The 17003-nt window shown below is 41.9% G+C and overlaps 1 protein-coding gene across 2 annotated transcripts in view; it reads right to left on the bottom strand.

Moving 5' to 3' along the window:
• Positions 1-16459, bottom strand: part of TNFSF13B (TNF superfamily member 13b) — a 31581-nt gene extending 15122 nt beyond the window's left edge. The window contains exons 1-2 of one of the 2 annotated variants that reach the window (XM_015473938.3): positions 15927-16459; positions 15740-15827 (exon numbers count right to left, since the gene is read on the bottom strand). In XM_015473938.3, coding sequence (XP_015329424.2) covers positions 15740-15827; positions 15927-16244 — 406 coding nt within the window. In that variant the 5' untranslated portion in view covers positions 16245-16459. Of the gene's footprint in view, positions 1-15739; positions 15831-15926 lie in introns of both variants that reach the window. The other variant, NM_001114506.2, reaches the window with a different exon arrangement.
• Positions 16460-17003: the final 544 nt, after the last annotated feature.

Below are 17003 nucleotides of genomic sequence, written 5' to 3'. Positions count from 1 at the left end.
TGAAGTAATGCTTTAAAAACATGCTTCACAATGTATACATTTTAAGAGCTTATTAACACAGTGGAGAGTTCCCACTGCAGATCATTAGCGGAAACCATGGAATAACAGATGTAATAATTATGTGATATTCTGAAGCCATGCAAATACAGGCCTAAAAAGAATGCTGTTAAAGGCAGTGATCACATAAGAAACTCCACTAGAAAATTTTCTTTGGTATTTAAAAGCAGAACTGTAATGTTAAAAACCACAATCCTTTTTAACCACGAGATGTTTCTGACACATTTTTATATTAATCTGATGGTTTGGATAGGAGCAGAACGCTTTGGCTAGCTTGTGGCTCTTTTTTTTAAATTTCTTTTTATTGTTGATTTTTTATAGTTGATTTACAATGTTCTGTTAGTTTCAGCTGTACAGCAAAGTGAGTCAGTCCTACATATGCTTCCCTGGTGGCTCAGATGGTAAAGAATCTGAGTCAATTCCTGGGCAGGTTAATAAGAAGTCAGGGGTCCCTGAGGAGGAGATAGGGGTCTGGAATTCTCAAGGAGGAGGAAATGACAGACAGTGTTTTTTGTTTTTTTTTTTCTTTACATTTCTTAGTCTTAGTCACATAAAACATTTTTTTTTCTTTAAGCCCAGAACTGATGATTACACAACTCAGTTTAAACTCTGCACTAGGGATTATATAACAACAGTGTATCCTGGTTGAGGACAGTTTCTGCTTCCTGAAAACCTTCTGACTAATTCTGATATTTTAGAATGTATATTATGAGAGAGGGCCTGGTAGGATCTTTCTATTGTTAAGTTCTAATCCTGTTATCCTAAAATGTAAATTGTGAGAGTGGGTCTGGTAAAATTTTTACAACCTTGAGACATTCTTTTGATTTATTGTAATAACTAATTTAAAAAGTATACAGCTCCCTTGCTAACACTAGTGAGGGGGCCGCTCTCCATCCCCCTTCTGATGTCTCTGTCAGAAGCTTTCTCTCTCCCTTTTTATACTTTAATAAAACTCTGCTACACAAAAGCTCTTGAGTGATCAAGCCTGGTCCCTGGTCCCAAAGCCAAATCTTCTTCGTAGATCACGAATCCAACATTGTTCACCATAAACTATCAAATCTACCTGCAATGCTGGTGACCCGAGTTCAATCCCTGGGTCGGGAAGATCCTGTGGAGGATGGCATGGCAACCCACTCCAGGATTCTTGCCTGGAAAATCCCATGGACAGAGAAGCCTGGTGGGCTGCAGTCCATGGAGTCGCACAGAGTCAGACAAGACTGAGCAGCTACCACTTTGACTTTTCATTCTTTTTTAGATTCTTTTCCCACATAGGCCCTTACAAAGTACCGAATAGAGTTCCCTGTGCTTTACAGTGGTCCTTATCAGTTATCTATTTACATATGGGAGTGCTAGCGCTCAGCTGTGTCCAACTCTTGCAACCCCATGGACTGTAGCTCGCAAGGCTCCTCTGTCCCTGAAATTCTCCAGAAAAGAATACTGGAGTTGTAGCCATTCCCTTCTCCCAGAGGATCTTTCTGACCCAGAGACTGAACCCAGATCTCCTGCAGTGCAGGAGATTGCTTACCCTCTGAGCCACCAGAAAGAGAAAAGTGAAAGTGAAGTCACTCAGTCGTGTCTGACCCTTTGCGACCTCATGGACTGTAGCCCACCAGGCTCCTCCGTCCATGGAATTTTCCAGGCCAGAGTACTAGAGTGGGTTGCCATCTTCTTCTCCAGGGGATCCTGAGCCACCAGGAAGCCCCTTATTTATACACAATAGTGTGTATATGTCAACCCCAAACTCCTAGTTTATCCCACCACATTCCCCCTTGAAAACCATAAGTTTGTTTTCCATGTCTGTGACTCAATTTATGTTTTGTAAATAGGATCATTTGTGCCATTTTTTTTAAGCTGGAAAACAATAACAGGAGTGTCTGTGCAGCAGGGCAACGTGACTCATTACTGCAGTTACCACCGCAGACCCCCTGCAAAGCAAATATGGAAATGCATCGCAGCAGGCAGAGTAGCTGTGAATGAGGACAGCTTGAAAGAAAGGACAACAGAACATCCACGCGTCTCAAGACTGAAAGGCACAGTGTCTGGAGCTGCCATATTCCACCTACTTTTCTAACAAACACCTCTTGAGGAATCACTACACACAGGGGCCACGGTAAGGTCTGTGAGGGATGCAGGTGCCAACTGGAGCATGCGAAACTCTAATTTTTCCTCCATACAGAAAAAGAAGAGGATGTTGACACAAGTCAAAGTCAAATTTCCAAATTGTCCATCTTTCCTTTGCCATGGACATGCATACTGTTAAGACTGAGTGAGATGATGCGCCTGAAACATTTAGCAGTGTACCTGGGACAAAATCATTGCAAAGTCAGTCTTGGCTATTAGTAGGAGTAGCAGGAGCATTATTGTTCTTAATGGTATTGAACCAAATAAACTGGGAGCAAAATGGAAGGATACTATGAGAGAAAGAAGGCCAAGGGAACAGATAAAGAGACCTAGGAAATACTAGGAATACTATTTCAGAGCTTCACTGGTGGCTCGGTGGTAGAGAATCCACCTGCTGATGCAGGAGTCATGGGTTTGATCCCTGATCTGAGAAAATCCTACATGCCCCAGAGCAACTAAGCCAGGCACCACAGCTACTGAGCCTGTGCTCCAGAGCCCGGGAATTGCAGCTACTGAGCCCACGTGCCACAACCACTGAATCCCAAGCACCCTGGAGCGCACGCTCCATAACAAGAGACACCACCGCAACGAGAAGCCCACACAGCGCAGTGGAGAGCGGCCCCCACGCGCCGCAACTGGAGAAAAGCCCACTCAGCAATGAAGACCCAGCAATGAAGACGCAGCGCGGTGGAGAGAGGCCCCCACGCGCCGCAACTGGAGAAAAGCCCACTCAGCAATGAAGACCCAGCAATGAAGACGCAGCGCCGTGGAGAGCGGCCCCCACGCGCCGCAACTGAAGAAAAGCCCACTCAGCAATGAAGACCCAGCAATGAAGACGCAGCGCGGTGGAGAGCGGCCCCCATTCAGCAATGAAGACCCAGCACGGCCACAAATAAACAAACACCTTAACAAAAAGGAAACACTATCTCAACTAGCCCTCTCCTTGACCTTTTCCATGAAACGCCTGTAGTAGATTCACCTCCTCCTCAGACCGAAAGGGGTTTACCTAATGAATGATATCTGGAAACTACCAAACTAATATGAAATACCTGAACTTTAATCTCCAGAGCCCGACTAAAACTTGGCCACAGCCTACACATTGAAGAGCAAAGGTCTAGGGGACTTCCCTGGAGAAGGCGATGGCACCCCACTCCAGTACTCTTGCCTGGAAAATCCCATGGACGGAGGAGCCTGGAAGGCTGCAGTCCATGGGGTCGCCAAGAGTCGGACACGACTGAGCGACTTCACTTTCGCTTTTCACTTTCATGCATTGGAGAAGGAAATGGCAACCCACTCCAGCGTTCTTGCCTGGAGAATCCCAGGGCTGGGGCAGCCTGGTGGGCTGCCATCTCTCGGGTCGCACAGAGTCGGACACGACTGAAGCGACTTAGCAGCAGCAGCAGCAGCAGCAGCAGGGACTTCCCTGGTTGTCCAGTGGTTAAGACTCTGCCTTCCAGTGCGGAGGGTGCAGAGGTTCAATATCTGGTTGGGGCACTAAGATCCTATATGCCTTGTGACCAAAAACCCAAAACATAAAACAAAAGCAGTATTGTAGCAAATTCAGTAAAGACTTTTAAAATGGTCCATATATTTTAAAAATCTTTAAAAACCCAGTGCACGGTAGCAGAAATATAACTTTTAGAAGACAATACACAATGAAGAGAAATTTTTATTTCAGAAAACCTTCAGAAAAGAAAATGGGACATTTAAATGACAGTTTAATAGCAGGGTTTGAATTATACTCACTGAAGCCAGTGCTCTTCATTAATTTTCCTTATTCTGGAGAAAGTCATGGGGCTTTGCAAGGACACATGTTCTTGGAAATAAGAACAGGACCTTGCATCCTGTCCTGGTTAGATGCCACTCAGGTTTCATCAACCCCATCAGTTCTCTTAACCTCTTCACCTTTTAACTCTTCCCATTCCCTCCTCCAGGGGATCTTCCCAATCCAAGCATCAAACCTGGGTCTTCTTCTTTTTAGGCAGACTCATTACTGTCTGAGCCACCAGGGAAATCCCTTTTTTAGGACATATGGTATCTATTAACAACTTATCTCCAGTTAAGTCTTTCAGGATTTTCTTTCCAATTCGACATACAGCTGATCTTTGACCTATAGATTATTACTCACAAAAAGTGGGTCAAAAAAAGGGCAGCATTGTTTCTTTAAAATGTCCCAATGGCATAGATATCCAACCACAAGAGTTTTGAGGATGCATAGTCTAAAATAAGAAACATTAATAACAATTGTAGTATTAATTGATGGCGTTTGGTTTTCAGATGTCTTTTATACATCTTCCCTCTGCTACAGTTGAGGGGAATTATATAAGAGTTTGAGAATAGTTTATCTTTTTAACTTCTTTTTAACTAAGCAAGGCAGCAGCATACTTTAAAACCTTTTTCCAAAAAAAAAAAAACAAAACAAAAAAACAAAAAACCTTTTTCTGTCAATGGGAGACACATATTTCTAAATATATATATATGTACATGTGTATATATATATATATATTACATATCCTAATGATCTGAGAAACACAAATGATTAATCTTAAGTACAGTTTTACAGCATAAGAAAATTCACTCATAATATTAAACCATGTGAAAAATATTTCTAAAACAATACATTATATTGATGACAAAACTAGTTTACAAAAAAGAATTCCTAAAATAAGAACTTTCAGGACAGAAATCATTTAGTACTGCTCAATATTTGATATAATAAAATCCAACCAACTTTATAATTGGACTAGTGGTTGGACTGATTGAGGTTGAAAGCCACCTTTTAAAGTGTGACATCATTTAATCAGGAAAAGAGCCTTGCCAGTTCATGGAATTGCTCATATCTGATGACTCAGTGGTAAAGAATCCACTTGTCAACGCAGGAGATGCAGGTTCAATCCCTGAGTCAGGAAGATCCCCTGCAATAAGGAGATGGCAACCCACTGCCGTGTTCTTGGGAATACCAGGAAATCCCACGGACAGAGGAGCCTGGGGGGCTACAGTCATGAGGTCACAAAGAGTCAGAGACGACTTAACAATTAAAGAACAAACAAATAGCTGTTGTACTGCATTCTGTGTTGGAATCAAACCCTTTCAAACCGGAATCCAGTTTCTTATACATTATTCCAACAAAGCTAAATCTAATAGAAACTACCATAAATCATGCAATTACTGCATATTGTGTGTGGTTCCCATGAGAAGCGCCCCACATTGAACTTTTCCCATTGCACATATTCTGTCCATGTGACTGTCCGTATTCTGTCCATCTGTCCTACTCCCATAGTTCTCCTCACTCATCTCATTCAAAAAACTTCTTCCAAGCTCTTCAGTCTGAATGAAATGTCCACCCTTCATTTTCTTTTATCTGTCTTCTTTCCTTTGTCTTCTTACACATTACACTGTACATGTTTTAAAAATGAGGACTCTGAAAGTGATGCCTAACATTCAGTACACGGAAGTCAGGGCAAATGTAGAAATTTGATTTTTTTTTTTTTTTTTTGACCTGCTTGCGTACTAAGTCACTTTAGTCGTGTCCAGCTTTTTGTGGCCCTTTGGACTGTAGCCCGCCAGGAGTCTGGGATTCTCCAGACAAGAATACTGGAGTGCATTGCCGTTTCCTTCTCCGTGGAATCTCCCCAACCCACATCTATCTCTTAGTCTCCTGCATTGATAGGAGGGAGGGCTCTTAAACACTAGTGCCACCTAGGAAACCCTTTGCTTGAGTTAGTTTTGAATAAATAATCAGTGGCTGTAAAAATTTAATTAGGAAAAACCCCTTAAAAATGCACATGTTGACCTAATCCTGGACATAGATTTATGAAGAAATCGAAGAAGTCATGGTTTTGGGATAAACATTTCTATCGGAGTGGGAATACAAAATTTGAAGAGTGGGAACAGGATTATAAAGTTTTATTATCAGACATAAGCAGTTTGCCTTACCAGCAAATTTTGTTAAGTTACTTATTTGTAGCTTAAGAAACAATACGAGTTGAAAGAGTTTTAAAAGAATTTCTGGAGAGCTAAATTGAGAAGTTTGTTTTTGACCTGGTATAAAACAGAAAAAAAAATTAGGAATTTTTAATCTTGAGAGGGGCTTGCTTAACGCATTCTGTGCTTAAGAAAGATCATACATGTGTCTCTGTGTAGAATCAGTTGCTATAAAGGGAGAACAAAAGTCAAGATTCAGCTGTTGACTGGTAATAAACATAAAAACGAGGGCGATTTGGTCTAAAAAGCAATTATGTAAGTGGAGCAACCAAAACAAACTGTGAAGAAAATTTTAAAAGTTTCTGACTAATGGGTATATGTGTTTGAAGGAGAATTAAAAAATAATAATAGAAGCAGCCTCTCAATTCTAGTGAATTCAGGAAGACAGCAACACTATAATGGCCCTGAGGAGGGAAGAAAGTGGTGCTGATTTTTAGGAGGGCCTGGAATGAAGCTGATAAAATACAGTAGAAATAAACATAACTGACAGAAGTAAAGAAATATATCTGAACGTGGCCTACATGTATATGTGCAGAGAAAGAGTCTTGGATCACCTGCACATTGTCATGCACCACTCTTAGGCTATTCCTAAGGCAACACAGGGCATGTCAGATGGTCGCCCTCTGCGTAGCCTCTTAAGCACTAAGAATAAAATTGCTGTTGTTTAGTTGCCAAGTTGTGTCTGACTCTTTTGTGACCCCATGGTCTGTAGCCCTCCAGACTCTACTGTCCATGGGATTTCCTAGGCAAGAACACTGGAGTGAGTTGCCATTGCCTTCTCCAGGGGATCTTCCCAACTCAGGGATCGAAATCGCATCGTCTGCACTGAGAGGTGGATTCTTCACCACTGAGCCACCAGGGAAGCCCCAAGAATAAAATAGCAAAAACAAAAAACGCTATCTTCATGTTTAATTTTGCAAATGGTCAAGTATTTCAACTTAAAGTTACCAGTTCTTTAATTGAGTCATCTTCACAGGCTATGCTTTTGCTTTCGTCATGACTTCTTTGTATTATTTTAGGATATTTCTCTTTAATAAAGAGGAATACTCAGGAGGCACTGGGCAACCTAACTTAACAGTGAAGAACATTAGCTTCATGACACAACATGCCAACAGGTCTGAAGTCAAGGAAGGTAAAACCGAAAGTAGAAACTCAGCTGACCATCTGGAGAAAGGCAGCAATAAATCGCCTAGTTGGCTGTTGAATGTTCCACTCTCCAGGGGACATTTGCACCTGGACGCCTCAGTGATCCCCAAGTTTCACACCCCCCGAACCTGTTTCTTTACCCTCGCCACTCACATTCACCTCTCACTCCTCGGTTGTCCTCTTAGTGAATTCTGAGTTGCTCAAGCAACACTAGCTTAAAGTTTCCAACTCAATAGTGGGTTCCCGGTAGGAGTGACTGACTACGTTTGGGCTGCTTCCCTGGTGGCTCAGGGGTTAAAGTGTGAGCCTCCAATGTGGGAGACCCGGGTTCGATCCCTGGGACAGGAAGATCCCCTGGAGAAGGAAATGGCAACCCACTCCAGTATTCTTGCCTGGAGAATCCCATGGACGGAGAAGCCTGGTAGGCTACAGTCCACGGGGTCGCAAAGAGTCAGACACGACTAACCGACATCACTTTCACTTTCTTTCACTTTCAAAGTGCAGACAGCGATGCCAACCTCCTAGGTTTATTAAGAGGGCAAATGATAATCATGCATCCACAGGGCCAAACCCAGAGCTTTCACATGGAACTCATCTCTACCCTTTTCTGTATGTTCCAGAATGCCTAGCTCAGAGCTTTACACAGTACGCGTTTCCTCTATTTTGAGAAAAGTCTGTTTCTCTAACTCCTCAGAAATGCGGATACTTTTTAAAAAGGAAATCCCACCACAACAAAAGAGCAGCTGACCAACACAGATCGTGTAAGTAGGACTTGACCCATAAAAAGTGCAATTAACCGTTAAAATGAATATCATCCATTTTTACAGAACTATTAATGAGAATGCATCCTTCAACATTATGACTTTATTTCTAAAATACCTATGTGTGCATGTGTGCTGAGTGACCCCATAGACTGTAGCCCACCAGGCTCCTCTGTCCATGGGACTTCCCAGGCAAGAATACCAGAGTGGGTTGCTATTTCTTCCTCCAGAGAATCTTCCCAACCCAGGAATTGAACCTGCGTCTCCTGCGTCCCCTGCATTGGATTCTTTACCCCTGCCCCACACGGGAATCCCACGCATGTCTGAAGTTTTTTAATGATGAAAGTATAAAGAACAATTGACCTTTCTGGAATTAGATAGAAATACTTACCCTGGCCTCTCTTATATGAAATAGAGACACATCCCCTTGCCCTTCCTCACCCTTAACTCTGCTGGTTCTCTTAACCTCGCCCTAAAATGTTCACTTTTGCAATGTATTTGCCCTTTTCAAGTATTATAGTTTACTCATCAATTATGCTTATTGACCATTTTCTGTGGCTTCCCACCTCACTGCAATGTGATATCCCATGGGCAGAAAACCTTCATCTGTTTGTTCTCTGATCAATACCCAACAACCAGCACAGTGTTAGGAACCTCTGAGGTTAGGGAAGGTTGGAAGAGACACAATATCACTTCTGGCTACCCTGGTTGATCTGCTTCCTGGCTCTTCAGTTTCCCAAAACTTTAAACTTGATAAGAACAGGGTTCAGAGATGTGGTTATCAGGTCACTATTTGCATTTTAAATACTTTTGTGGAAATTGAACAGAAGCCAGCTCTTGCAACACTGAAAAGAAGTCTCTCCTTATTGAAGCAGGGGACAAGAAAAATAACACACAGGGAAGGCTCTGGTCAAAGATCACCATGACAGCAACCATCTGTTTCTGTTCTAGGAAAGAACACGCCCTTGCTGGGTAAGAGGCTGCAGCCCCATTTGGGGACAGAATGGATGGTTGAGTTACACACTGCATACTTGCAACATGCATTTTACAGCCTTGGAAGTTACAGCTGAGACCAAAATGTCGATAAAGCAAAGACTGGATGCTACAGACCCCTCAGACATCCCGTCTTTTCTTGCAAAGGAAATGGACTATGGATTTCAAGACTCAAAAAAAAAAAAAAAAGTGTTGATATATTTCTGTTTCCCCAGGTGGCACTAACGGTAAAGAAACCGCCAGCCAGTGCAGGAGGCCAAGAGATGCGGGTTCGGTCAGGAGGACCCCCTGGAGGAGGAAATGGCAACCCACACCAGCATTCTTGCCTGAAGAATCCCATGGACAGAGAAGCCTGGTGGGCTACAGTCCAGGGGGGTCACAAAGAGTCGGACACGACTAAAGTGACTTAGCATGTACACTTATGTTTAACAATAGAAATGTTTACCCCAGGGAAATATTTAAGTTACCATATTAGGCATTAATTTATGTGTATTAAGGAGGTAGAGGTGGCTCAGTGGTAAAGATTTCATGTGCCAATGTTGGAGATGCAGACTTGATTCCTGGGTCAAGAAGATCCCCTAGAGGAGGAAATGGCAACCCACTCCAGCGTTCTTGCCTGGAAGACCCTATGGACAGAGGAGCCTGGTGTACTACATTTCATTGGGTTGCAAAGAGTCAGACATGACTGGGCATGCACGCACTCATATTTATTATATTCAAAACTCTGATTTTTAAAAAAAAATCAAATGCATTGTGGTGTCCTGGATGGCTCCTGGAACATAAAAAGACGTTAGGGGAAAAGCTGGTTAAATTCAAATAAAGTCAGGGCTTCTCTGGTGGCTCAGACAGTAAAGAATCTGCTTACAGTGTAGGAGACCCACGTGCAATATCTGAATTGGCAAGATCCCCTGGAGGAGGGCATGGCAACCCACTCCAGTTTTCTTGCCTGGAGAATCCCATGGACAGAGGAGCCTGGTGGGCTACAGTTCATGGGGTCGCAAAGAGTCGGACATGACTGAGCAACTAACACTTCCAGGAGTTTAGTTAAATCCATGTTGGTCTCTGTGTTGTGACAAAGGCACCCAGGTAACATAAGATGCTGACTCCGGAGGAAACTGGATGGGGTCATAAGGGAACTCACTGAACTGTTATTGTAACTTTTCTGTAATTCTAAAATAATTCCAAAAAGTTTATTTTAAAAATGCAGAAATATAAAGTAGAATGGTCTGAATCTTACAGGAAATATTTACAAGATAAAATATGAGCAATTCTTTTTCTGCTCTTGTTTTTACTTTCTTTAAAATGCTCATGCTTTCACCACTATTTTTGTTATTAAAATTGAGACAAGTATAATAAATATTAATAAAAATAATTTTTGTCTTTCCAAAATCTGAAACACATGGGTTTCCGATAACTTTTAAATTCCCCACTGAACAAGGGAGAAAGCAAAAGGTCACCTCATTTTATTAGTGAACTGTTAGAGTTGAGTAGAAATGCATTTGGAAGAATTCACTTTCTTGATGGACTCTCAAGCTGATTATCTTTAGGTTCTTATGAAGAGAATCACAGCTAAGTTCAGGTTCAACACATGGATCACTGTGACTCCATCACTAAAGAAATATTTATGCATAAGATCTTCGAAGCTGTGTCACTTTAGGGTTGTTTTTTTTTTTTTAATTGGGACTATCTCCAAACACACTTATGGGCTGAAAAGTGAATTTTTGGCTATTGTAAGCCATTTGGCAATTTTACTCCTGGATTTCCCCACATTTCTGTTTGTTAGATTACAATCAGAAATTCTTATGAAACCTAGGAAACTTGCTAAGACGTTCATCTGAAACACAACATAGTTAAGAAAAGCAAAACTGGAGCCCTAGCACCAAATTCTAGAATTAAGTGGCAGCAGTGCTTTTACTCCTGGGTGGGGTGGGGGTGTCTGCAAGGAGTGCCAACTGGGTGTGCAGGCTGATGGGGGTGCTGCTCTTCATGTGCTGACGTGCAGTTCGTGAATTTCACTGACTTGAAGATACATGCTCTTTTCTGAGTATGTAAAGAATACGTCAATTAAAATTAAAAAAAAAATTAACTACATAAATTAACAATCCATGAAATTGTAGTTAAAGAAGTTGCTGAATAGGGGAGCTTCTCCGGCTTTTCAATGAACCCAAATACTGCCTCTGCCTGGGGTAGCGAGCGAGTCTGAGGGAAGGGGTTTCCGGACCACACCCCTGGGACTTGAGTCTTCTAATCATGCTCACTTTTTGGTTAAGCAGTTCTTTAAAAGGTCAAGTTAAAAAAATTTCATAAGAGGGCCTTTGATCAAAACTTGACAAATGAAGAAATATGGGAAAATCCCTTCCCCGCCCCCCCGCAGAATGATGTCACTTGGTGCTGGGTACTCAGTCACTCAGTTGTGTCCAATCCTTTTTCGACCCTTTGGACTGTAGCCTGCCAGCTTCCTCTGTCCATGGGATTTTTCAGGCAAGAATATTGGAGTGGGTTGCCATTTCCTTTTCCAGGGGATCGTCCCAGCCCAGGGATTGAACCTGCGTCTCCTGTGCCCCCTACGTTGCAGGTAGATTCTTTACGGCTGAGCCATGGGGGAAGCAAAATGATCCCAAATCATTCCTAAATCATTCTATCTTATTTGATATTGAGCCCCAAATTGATTCATACCTGTTCATGGAATACCTACAGGGTGCAAGGGTCATGATGACTATACAATAGGAGAAATGGGACCAGACCACAGAAGTCTGTACCGTTTAGTTGTACAGATAGTCTACACACAAATGAAAAGAACCTTCCTAGGTGATCTGTGATGAGTATCAGATACTGAAAGAACTAGCCCACAACATACTGGAATTTACTTACAAATTGAATATATACCCAATAAAATTGAGATGCCTGCTGAAATCTGGGTTGGATTTATAGGAAAATAAGAATGGGTAACATTCTGATATATTACTTAACCATATTTAGCTGTGAAACTTTTGAGCATGGTTATAAAATGATGACAAAACTGACGTTGAGAAAGCAGAATATTCTAGGAAAAATCTAGAAGAATATTATAATTCTGTTAATTATAAATCCCCTAAGTGTCCTAAGTGTCCTGGTGTGGCTTAAAAATAAGTGTGAGGTCAAATACTATACATCATTTACTTGAAAACTCTGTATTTTTTTAAACAGTTTAACAAGCAATTTGAAAATGCCAAGGCTCCAAAGTAACAGTAACATTTTTTAATTAATCATGAAAGAATAGTGAAACCTATATAAGGAAAACTGCCTTATTGTGGAATTTAAAATTCTATATTTAATATAGATATTAAAAATTCTTGAATAGATAAATTCAAAACGTGAAAATTCATTTTTCCTCAGTTACAGGTTTCATAAAACTCCAATAAAATGCATCTAAACATACATAGATGACTAATAAGTGAAATGAAAACTAACATTTTAACACTAGAAGGGATAACCTAAGGCTTCTGAGTTTTACTTAAAATAAGTCACAACTAGAATGGAAACAAAAACCAAAGAAAGTTCCATAGATTCAAACTGCATAGAATCTTCTCAATTCCAAAAGAAGGACCTCACCAAACGGAAAACAGAGAAAAATCATGGAGCTTCATACAAACTTCTTGGTATATACATAAACAAATTTTACAGTAGTGCTAAACAAAACGACATTTTTCCTGCGTGAAAGGATGAAACAACATTCAAGTCAATTTTACTGACGAGATTTGCTGATAATAACCATCATTGAGTTTCTTATCTCTAAATTTTTCCTCTGGGATCTATGAATGCTATACGTATATGTAGAGAGAGACAGAGAGATATATATGTGACTAAGTACTGCATATGTAACTAAGTATACAGTGTATATACTGTACACATATACATAATATATACAAAATATGCAGTATCTACTGTAATGTACACAGTGTACATACACAAATATAATACATATATATGCTACATTAAACTTTTATAAAAATCTGAGATAAACCATGATATTGATAATAGTGATTACATCTGTGCTATGGAAACAGGGTGGATTCTTATTCGTTGGTTAGAATTTTCTGCTATTCTCCAAATTTTCTAAAAACTGAAAGTTATTTGGAGAAAAATTTTTGTGAGTATATCATTTTTGGATGCCTTAGAAACACAAATATGGAAAAACATTCACATGGGATGAAATTTTAAAATATTAATGTATTAATAGAACATATTTTGGGGAAGTGGGACTTAGGGAGTTATTCATTTCTTACTCAGTTTTTTCCTTCTTAAATCTGCTGTAATGAGTCTATATCCTCTTGGAATGGGAGAGCTAGGGTTTATTTTTAATAATAAATTTACAGGTAGGAGTACTAGCAGACAAGGTTGAAGGAGAATGAGGCATTCTCACTCTACTAGATATTGAAGCTCATTTTATTACAAAATTCCTTAAAATATTTATTGCAGACAAATAGGATAATAAATCAATGAAAAAAAGCAGTCTCAAAATAGATTCAACTATATATGAGGAACTCAATATAATATAGTAAGTGTTTCAATGCAAATGAATTAAAAAGAATCATCTAATTAATTTGGTTTAGATATTTAGCAACACTTTGGAAGGAAAAAGTAAAAGAAAGGAGAAGTTAAGGCTAGTATAACATGATTCACCAAAATAAACTCCAGGACTAATGGATTTAATACCAACTACAACACTAAATTACTAGAAAAAAGTCAAAATGGCAGAAAAAATAGCAAACTACTTTAAGAGATTATGGATAAGTGTGTATTTTAACTTTGATATCTTAGAGAAAAATTTTAAAAAGGGTATCACATTAAAATATACAGATGCAAGATCTCTGTACAAGTTCTAAAAAGCAGCAAAATATTGTGAAAACATTTACATCAAAATTTTGATAAACAAGATGCCTAATACAGAGTTTATTCAAAATTATTTTTAAAATAGGACAGATGAGTAAGGGAAGTTATAAATAAAAATTAGTAGAGGATAAAATTAGAAGCTATCAAAATATGCAAAAAGAAGATAATTCTTATTTGTAAGCAAGCCACAAATTAAATTTGAGGCACTATTTTTCAACTACTGAGCTAGCCAAAATATATCTTTAAAGGTAAAACGTGTAAGGATGTGAAGAACTTGTACACTGCATTTCTGTTGCATTCATTTATAATTCATTTGGAAAACAATATTGCAACAGATAGCAAGGGTGATAAAGACATTCACCCTCTTTGGCTCAGACATTCTATCTACGGAATTTATATTGAGTATATGCATCAAACTCCTCAGAAACAAAGAGATTTGCACAAAAATTTTGACATGTTCCATTCTACCAAAAAAATTGGAAATGATCATGATAATTATAAGATAATAAATTAATATATGTGAGAATTACTTAGAAATAAGGAAAAAGCTTATTGTGCAGTAAGTCAACACAAAAATATACCACAGTATATGTGCCGTATTTTTTAATTACGCAGAAAATATGGATGACAAAATGCAAAATATGAAAATAAGGATATTAGAGTATAGTAAAAATATGAGGGTTTTCCAGTTTTAAAATGTGTAAACCCAGATGTTTCTGACAACCGGCATGGGGATATGATAAGCAGATACAAAATGTTTTGCTGTATAAAACTAAAGAGGAATTTTTTCTATGAATAAGGCATTTAGTGAAAAAATAAGTTTACAGAAGGAGCATCGTGTGTGTGTGTGTGTGTGTGTCAGAGAGAGAGAGAGGCAGAACACCTAATCTGTCTCTCAAGCACTCTCCTGCAAAGTGCAAATACAGGTAAATAATTACACCTGATCAGTTTGCCTCATAGTCACCACTAAGGTTAAAGGAAACAGGAGACGCGACAACACCTCTCCCCCAGACAAGCCTGCCTGGCACATTCTAGGGGCTCAAAAAATGCTCCTGCAATATAAAAGGGAAACAGCACAAAGGGTTTATTAAATTACAATATTAGTAATGCAATGCAAATTCTCTTTTCCATCCTTGACATGAAGGAACTGGAGCTCAAAGTTTGGGGTGTCCCCCCCTCCCAAATCTGAGATGTCTGTGGAGCAGGTAGAAATCACTAAAGAACTATTCCAGGAGATTATAAACCTGCGGAGCTCCTGGAGGAGCATTATAATAAGCAAAAGCATTAAAATCTCTGTGCCCCAGTGTGTAAAATAGGCTTCTTCTTAAATAGGGAAGAAATCAAATAGAGCACCAACGTGCACCTGCCTGGTCTCCACGTGGTTTCGCAGCAGCTACGCCCCTCGGAGATGCGGTCTGCCCCTCGTATGGACCAAACCTCATTCCAGACTAGCTCCTGGAGCTCCCCGCCCCTCCCCCGCGCCCGAGGACTGCCAGGCGGTGCTCCTGACGTGGGCGCGAGCTCTCTCTTTGAGGGGAGAGGTGAGCCCCTCTCCCCTCTTCTGTGCTCCAAGCGCCGCCGCACAGACGGATGCCCCCGAAACGTGCTCCCAGGAGGACAGTACACGCGGTCAGCCCAGGACGCTGGCCAGGGCTTGGCTCCGCCCTGGGGGGCACACAGGCTTGGGATGCCTTTTCCAGCCTCCGGCTTCTGTTCAGCGCCCCTCTCCCAAGCAGGATGCTCTCCTCCTCACCTTGGCCCTGGAGCCCGGACCCCTGGGCGCTTCTGTTCCCCCGCAAACGTACCTGTTTCTTCTGCCTCCTGCAGGGCACGCTTACTCCTGCCGCTCTGGCTGGAATTGCTTTCTCCCGGAGCTGGGGGTGCAAAGATCCGCTGCTAAGAGAAAAGCCCCACCACGTTACTGCCGGGGCGTCGGGGTCTGGGGGTGGGGGGGGCTGCGGCGGGGGGCGGCGGCTACTGCGGCACACTCACTTTCAGGGCAGGGGTGACGCCGGGAGCCTCCCGCGGGGCCGCGGCTCCGGCCTGGGGGGCGCCCGGCCGCCCCCGCAGCTCCGCCCGCAGGCTGCCCAGCTCCGCTTGCAGGGACGCCACCCAGCAGAAAGCCAGCACCGTGAGGCAGCTGGACGAGGCGGCGAGCAGCAGGGTCACGGCCAGCAGCTTTCCATCTTTGGAGCACCGGCCGGAGGGGCTTTCCTCCTGGGGCAGGACGGAGCCTCCCTCCTTCAGTTTCATTTCTTCTCTGGTCTGAGGGCAAGAAAGGCGGGACTGCTCCCCGGTGGAGTCATCCATTTCCCTCCTTGAACTTTGCAGGTTGGGGCCCCTAGCCTGAGTGACCACAGAGAATGGATCATTTCCTGTTATCTGGGTTTGTTGATGTCCCACATTGACTACACGGCCCAGCCCGGCTGCGCTCGCCCTGAGGCGAGTTCTCCTGAATTTTCTCCTCTCTGCCGCGGCTGCATCTCTTGCCCCAACTGTAGGCTAGGTCTTCCTGGCATTCACCCTTCTATCCGATTGCTCAATCGGTCTTCCTCATTTCACTTTCAGTTTTTGTAAGAATTTTAATGGCATCTCAGAACACTCATGCACGGACCCAGGGGGGTGGGGGGGCCGAAGATCTACTGATGGGGAGGGAACTGGCAGTTCGGACCAGCACACTCTGGGGAGCTTTTAAGATAGGAAGGTGTTTAAGGAGCTGCCCCTCAGGCATTAGGAGAGGACTGGGTCCACTTGGGGCCACGTGGCTTTGTAGGGAATGGGGAAAGAACAGGAATAAATTCCTGCTAAGTGTGATAAAGATAATTCATGTGAAGGTCAGATAAGCTAAGTGCCTCAGTGGTGAACTGGGCTCCGCTGGAGAGTGATTTACGAACAGTCTTTAAGTAGGAAATAAAATGAAGTGTCCTCAAAGGAGGCACAGAGGTCCGCTGGGAGGCACTCTGCTCCGTTATCGTCTTGGCGCCATTATAAAAAGAATGTTCTTACATTTTGGAGAACTGTTTAGATCAGCTACGCGGAGGGTGGGTGAGAGGTGAGGGGTGGTGGGGG

Source organism: Bos taurus, chromosome 12, assembly GCF_002263795.3.
Source record: "Bos taurus isolate L1 Dominette 01449 registration number 42190680 breed Hereford chromosome 12, ARS-UCD2.0, whole genome shotgun sequence".
Taxonomy (NCBI): Eukaryota; Metazoa; Chordata; class Mammalia; order Artiodactyla; family Bovidae; genus Bos; species Bos taurus.
Note: the sequence above shows the minus strand (reverse complement) of the source record. Positions and strands in the feature narration are given on the sequence as shown.